This window comes from Rattus norvegicus, chromosome X (assembly GCF_036323735.1).
Source record: "Rattus norvegicus strain BN/NHsdMcwi chromosome X, GRCr8, whole genome shotgun sequence".
NCBI classification, from domain to species: Eukaryota; Metazoa; Chordata; class Mammalia; order Rodentia; family Muridae; genus Rattus; species Rattus norvegicus.
In genome coordinates, this window is record NC_086039.1 from 60,026,488 (window position 1) to 60,033,956 (window position 7,469).

General features: G+C 35.4%; 1 protein-coding gene across 1 annotated transcript; it reads left to right on the top strand.

The window, feature by feature from the left end:
• Positions 1-6,645: 6,645 nt before the first annotated feature.
• On the top strand, positions 6,646-7,101 carry Rpl32l2 (ribosomal protein L32 like 2). The gene has a single exon (XM_039100381.2). The coding sequence runs from the start codon at positions 6,677-6,679 to the stop codon at positions 7,082-7,084; it is 408 nt and encodes a 135-aa protein (XP_038956309.1). The 5' UTR covers positions 6,646-6,676; the 3' UTR covers positions 7,085-7,101.
• Positions 7,102-7,469: the final 368 nt, after the last annotated feature.

Consider the following 7,469-nt stretch of genomic DNA (forward strand, 5'->3'; position numbering starts at 1 on the left):
AAATTACCACCTAATAAGAATTAACTTCTAAAATATATAGGAATTCACACAAATTCACAGATAACAACAATATTCTACCAAAAAATGGATAACTAAGTGTCTCTCAAAGAATACATAGAAATAGGAAACATGTAGGTATAAACAAAGTGATTCTCAGAATTAGTCCTCATCATGAAAATACAAATTAAACCAAAATGGGACATCTTACTCCAAGAGGATAGCTATAAATAAAGAAGACAAAACCATTATAATCCAGTAATAAAAAAATTCAGGAAAGTTAGATTTTGTACATACTGTTTGTGGGAATGTAAATGATCTGTCACTAAAGAAAGGTCTGAATTCAATCAACATAAAATGGTAATGTAACTTGGTAATTCCAGTAGAGGATATATCCAGAGAAAATGAAATAAGTAGAGTCTGAGTCTTATGAGCCTACATGTTTACTGTCATATGATTTGTAAAAGCCAAGATGATAGAATTAACATAGTTATCCACTGGCAAATGAGCAGATAAATAACATAGCACATATACAAAATGAAATACTAATCAGCATTTAAAATGAATGATACCCCACCTTTTGCAGCAACACATATTGTTCTGGGAGATATCATCTTAAATATCAGTCTCACTCACATGTGGAAACTAATATGTTGCCTTAAATTTTAAAGAATAGGCTGGATGTGGTGGTACATTTGTTTAAGAACAGAATTTTGGAGGAAGAAGCAGGCAGATTTCTGAGACTAAGGACAGCCTGACCTACATAGTGAACTCCAGGATAGACATAGTTATTTACTAAGACCATGTCGAAAAATGAGAGAAAGAGAAGAAAGAGCATAAAATGTGAATCCCTCTCTCTCTCTCTCTCTCTCTCTCTCTCTCTCTCTCTCTCTCTCTCTCTCTCTCTCTCTCTCTGTGTGTGTGTGTGTGTGTGTGTGTGTGTGTGTGTGTGTGTAAAATTAAGTTATTTTCATAGGAAAACTTTATGGTAGCAGGCAGACATGGATAGTAGTAACAATTAAAATAATTTGGTATACATAACAATTTATTTTGCCAAGTCCATAATAAGGCTAATTCACAAAGATGGTCTAGCTACTGCATCATTATAGAACTAGTATCATTAAGCACCAACAGGTTGCCAAGAATGCTTAGTTGTATTTCTCTACCTGCACCATCTTTAAAACAAACAAACATTTAATCTAGTTTCTAATCTTAAAATTTATATTGTTCCTCTGATTCTGCCTTAATTGATTTATATATTTGTCTGTAAACTCATAACTAACAGTGAATTCAAATCTATAACACATAGACTAGGCTGGGAGACCATCATGTTCGTTTTTATTCCCTGTTCCATAATATAAAAATGCTATTTGTCAAATTGTTCTATGCATTAACCCTAATTTCTGCAATATAAGTTTTATGGGAGCAATGATTATCAGCTAAGCGTGTTGTTCATCTTTTCTAAACAAAGAACAACTAAAACCTCAAATAGATAGTATGGAAAAATCACAAGTATTTGAGAAGATGACAGAATTTAAATATTAGAAATTTCAGAAAGATATCTCTTTACCGTGTTGATTTTTTATCAATATATTTGTATGTACAGTGAGGAGCATGTATATATATATATGTGTGCCCATGTGCATGCTTGATTGTGTGTGTGTGTGTGTGTGTGTGTGTGTGTGTGTGTGTGTTTGTGTGTGTGTGTGATCTTCCACCATGGGAATTCTGTGATCCAACTCAGATCATCAGCTTTAGTAGTAAGCTACTAAAGTACTGTTACTCACTGAGCCATATCACTGGCCCTATTTTGCTAATGCTTTAGAAATAAAATATAATTAATACATATATCCTATATTTCAAAGGCAAATGTTAACAGAAATGAGTCAATAATTGATTTTAGTTAAGGAAATCTGCAACTATGAATATTGAATATAAATTTCTTCTTACATGCTTAAGAATAAATTACTTTTTAAATATATTTTCACAGAGTTCACAACTATGTCTTCTGTTTTAGAAAGAGCTTGAAATATCCTTTCCATGGAGAATGAAGTGTATAATGACCATTTACCTTCATTTGAATTCATTGAGTAATAATGAGGTATAATTCAAAAAGGCACTTGAGAGGGAAAATATGCCAAAAATCAGTATAAACTGGAATTGTTGCCAGTAAAAGACAGATGCAAAGCAAAAATATTTGCATTAGATTAAAAAATAGAAAACAACATTCCAGTTCAGACTCGGCCTATTAAGAAACAACCACACATCAACATTTGAAGAAATAGTTTTGTAGGGTGCTTTCAATATCCTTAATATTTTGCAGGATATATCAACTATGGTACAAAAGTTGTCATAAATCACAGGATCATATTCTATTAATGCAATATTTCTCAATGCTGTTTTTAAAGTAACAGACCATGATATATTTTTCTAACTAACAGTTTATACTTTATCTCATAAAACAAAGCCACCTTCTTAAAATATGGTCAATGATTTAACTTCATTTTAAAGTACAACTGGTAAAACAAAACAAAACTCTCATCATTTTGCTCTTATCATGTATGCAGATATATGTTTAACCAACCAAACTTTTCAAATAAGTGGTTTTGGCTTAAAAGAATGGTTGCAACACTTCTCATGTTTTGTTTTTATTTTTGAACAAAAACATGTGAGTCTTTCTGTGTGTATCTGCTTGTATATATCACTTGTGTGTAGGTGCCCTAGAATCAACATAGTGCCAAATCCCCTGGAGCTAGAATAACACGTCATGAAACATTTGGCTTGGGTGCTTGAAAGCAAAGCTAGGTTCTCTACAAGAATGCCAAGAATTCTTAACCATTAAACACCACTCCAACACTGTGTAATGGATTCTTAAGGTAAAAACTGAGACTAAACTTTAGTTGTTCAGAATATACATCTGGTTTAAACAAATTAGTTGTCAATCAACTCCTTATCATTTCAAAGAGTAAAAGTAATTATTTTCATCAGTTTTTAATTTTTATCCAGATATTTAAAATATACCTACATTAAGTTTTTTTTTAGCATTCCAAATTAGCAGGTATTAATATAGGTAAGGAGTAGTTTGTATTTCAAATACAAACCATTTCTTCCCATAACTTTAAGGAGCCAATTATTAGTGCCTTCAGGTTTGTAGAGTATTAGAAAAGAGTAGTCAACAACAAAAGGAGAAAGAGTAAAGATTCACAAGGCCTTCAAAATATTGTTTTCTTTGACTTTTCCCACAACTTTAAGAGAAAAGTTCAAGTTTTATTATCATGAAATTACAAGGTAGAAGTTAGTCAATTCTGATTGATTGGTGACATTAACTTAAAGAACAAATAATCAAGCTTCTTAATCTACACAGTAACCAACTCACCTTACAAAAATGTTCTAAAGAGGTAATTGTGCTCCCCTCTTTGGCTATCAGACTATTAAAAGAATGTCATTAACATTTTTTCAGTAATCACCTACTAGTAGAAGTGAATAAAGCCCTGGGAGGATCCAGAGGAGAAAGATCTCTTGAGAAGAAAGATTTAAAACTTGTCATGTGAGCTTTCAATATAAACTCAGAGCTAGGATGGGGGTGGGAGACCACATCCTGCCAGACTGCTTAGTTATGTAATTCTCAGCTAGGATCCTTGAAAATACACTTGAGGAAATTATTGGATCTCCTTTTTCCTCTTTCCCCATTTTTCTGCTTTTACCAATTCTGCTCCTTGGAACTTGTCTTGTTGAGGGGCACAGACTCTTAATACTTTCATTAAGTCCACAAGCAACACACACACACACACACACACACACACACACACACACAAACACACATTAATTCATGTGTATTAAAAAATTCTTTCTTTGGGTGACTACAGGATGATCTCTGTGAAAGGAATGTCTCTAAAGCACTTAATGTAAAGTAACTTATTTGCCTGATATGATTGTCATCTCTGAGGCTTACTGCTGAACAAACTCTCCCTTTCTAGCTCTTTCTGAACTGTAGCTAGTTGGTTCAACTCAGCTATTCTGACTCAAACTTCTCTCCAAGCTGATTGATTCAATCTGGCTTCTCTTAGCTTCTCACTGTATTGCTCTGTTTGGTCTCAAAATAATTAACTCTGGTAATTTATTCTTTTTTTTTTTTTGGTTCCTTCTTATTCTCTCACATCAGCTGCTGTTGCTGCTGCAGAAACTGAATAGAACTGAATTCAACTCCACTGCACTGCCACCTGTGTTGACCCACTGAACTGAACTCAACTGACTGAACAGAACAAACTGAAGGACCCTAGTTCTTGCTGAAGTATAAGAGCTATTAAGAGGCTTGGCCTGGTAGAACATAGGTAGGTTATGGTGTCAAGGCTAGGCCAAGTTCCATTCTCCACCCACAGTTCTTGGGAGGAACAGGGACATTCTTGAAAACTCTCAGAATGTACTGAGTGATAGTCCCCTGAACCTCTGGTCCCAGATAGAGTCAATACATTTAAACTGTAACCTTGCTGATATAACCTGTACCCCTAAGAAGTATAAAAAACTGCTTGCTATAGCCATTTTAGGCCACCTTCTAGTAACTCACCACAAGGAACTGATTGAAGGTTGACCCTGATGGACCGGAAAATTAAACCTCTTGCGTTTGCATCAAACTCCATTCTTGTACCTCACATGCAGGCAGGCGGGTCCTCCCGGTAGTTAAGACTCACTTCGAGCCTTACACAGCAAGTCTCTCTCTTTTAATTGCTCTTAAACAGCTTTTCTTTCCTGTGCTGTTCTTCTAAAAGTTAGATGTATCCTCTCTCTCTTTCCTTGTGTAAAATATTTGCCTGACTCATCATCTTGTAGGCTTCTCACTTACATATCACTTTCAAATATTGCTGCTTCCCTCCATAAGCTAAATTTATTTAGCTAAATTTGGGATTAAAAGTGTGGACTAATGGCATATATGTATTCCACTTAGAGTGGCCCCATTGCTGGATTAATACTCCTCTACAATTTAAGATTTGAACAACACACAAAGAATGTTAACATGTTGCATTGTGGAGAAATGATTGCTTTAACTTTTTGTCTCACACACATGAATTATCATGTACATGGCCATACTAAAGAACCAGTATCATAAATTTTAAGTTTTTCTATATTGGCCAAAAATGATTGGAATAATTTGGAGAAATTTTTAGATTCAGATCATGAGCACATGCAATTTAGAAACATGATTCATTTATCAGATCTATAGAATATAAAACTAAATGGAATAATACAATTTAATTATTTTTATGTGCATTTGTCTTTTGACATATACATGCCACAGCACACATATGAAAGTCAAAGGATAACTTCAGGAAATTCGTTATATTCTTTTACCATGTGGGGCCTATAGATTAAACTAAACTCATCAGGCTTGATGGCAAGTACATTTAATTCCATCTTGTTGGCCCTAACTACACAGAATACTTAAAACATGTAACAAGCAAGACAATTTTCTAAGGATTCCAATTAAGAAGTGTGTTGTCATTATAGAAAGTAATTTGGGAATAATATTGAGTGCATTTAGATATATTACTCTTAAATATTATATGTAATATTTGTATGATTTTCCTTTGTGTAATGCTAAAATTTATTTCACTAAGCATGATATTTGTCTCTCTGCTTTTTGAATGACAAGCCTTAATAGAAGGGAACAAATATAAAAATGATGGTTTAAATCCAGTAAAATAAAATGGGTCCTTCTAGAGATAATATTAAGGAGTCTTACTATAATTTTTAGAATGGGGAATTCCAAAATACATGTATTAAGGAGTATGCAATACATACACATTTTCATAGATTTATGATGAAAGCAACACAGGGAGCCAGGTAAATCAGCCATGTTAAATGTTTTAATTTCTAACAATATTAGAACTTACATGAATATAAAAAAAGAAGGTCATGTGTAGAGAACAAAGGACACTCTAAGGTAATATATACAACTAATACTGAAAAAGTTCAGGACATTGTTTTCTATAAGTACTTTAGTCTTTCTGTATCTGCTAATGTTGCTGTTAGTAAAAATGTTAACACACTGGACCTTCATTATCCTGCTACCTCTCTGCTGATCTTCATAAGAACTGGAGATCCAGAAGCATACAAATCAGATTCCCTCCTTGTAGCCATTCCCCCATCTGCCAAGTCTTCTGGGGCATGCCTAGCTGCCTTGATCATCCTGCTGTACCCCTGGACCTCCTTTATCCAGGCACATCTCTGCCCATGATCATCTCCACCCATTTCCATCAGACCTGTGGATCCAGAAGCATACAGGTTAGATTGTCTCACTGCACCCATTTCCCCTGCACTCCCAAGGTCTCTGGAGCATATCCAGATTCCCAGAGCAGGTTACAGTCTTCCCAGCAGATACACGGTAACACCTCTCTGCCTGCATTTTCCCCATCAAATATCCCTCCTACAGTGTCTACAAGACCATACCCAACTGCTGGGAGACTTGCACTACCCACAGAATTCCATTGTCCAGCAAAAGGATGGACACAAGGACTGCCACACCAGGATCATTGCAGCTAGAAACTGTCCCAAAACATGCTACAACAGGAAAATTGAGGGACAATTGGATGCCTAAGGCCAGTATAAGAACATAATCAAGAAAAGCCATTGCCTTCTTCCTCGGTGCTGCCTGCGAGGTGGCTGCCATCTGTTTTGCAGCATCATGGCTGCCCTTCGGCCTCTAATGAAGCCCAAGATCATCCAAAAGAGGACCAAGAAGTTCATCAGGCACCAGTCGGACCGATATGTGAAAATTAAGCGAAACTGGCGGAAACCCAGAGGCATCAACAACAGGGTGCGGAGAAGATTCAAGGGCCAGATCCTGGTGCCCAACATTGGTTACGGGAATAACAAGAAAACCAAGCACATGCTGCCTAGCTGCTTCCGAAAGTTTCTGGTCCACAATGTCAAGGAGCTGGAAGTGCTGCTGATGTGCAGCAAATCTTACTGTGCTGAGATTGCTCACAATGTGTCCTCTAAGAACCGAAAAGCCATCTTAGAAAGAGCAGCACAGCTGGCCATCAGAGTCACCAATCCCAACGACAGGCTATGCAGCAAAGAGAATGAATAGATGGCCTGTGTGCCTGTTATGTGTTCAAATAAAACCACAAAAACTGAAAAAAAGAAAAGAAAAGAAAAGAAAAGCCAATGCCATATGATACATTCAGAGCTATCATACTACAGCAAACCATGGATAACTTAACACAAACAAAGCATAGTAAAATGACCTTCAATGAAACCTCATTAGATAAAAGTGGTCTTTAAAGAGAAAATAACTAAATCCCTCAAATAGATACAGGAAAATACAAACATATAGAGGACATTAAAATGGAAGCAAATAAATTTCTTTTGTTTTATTTATTTTTTCTTTTATTTTTTCTTTTATGGGATATTTTATTTATTTACATTTCAAATGTTATGCCCTTTCCTGGTTTCCCCTCTAGAAACCCTCTATA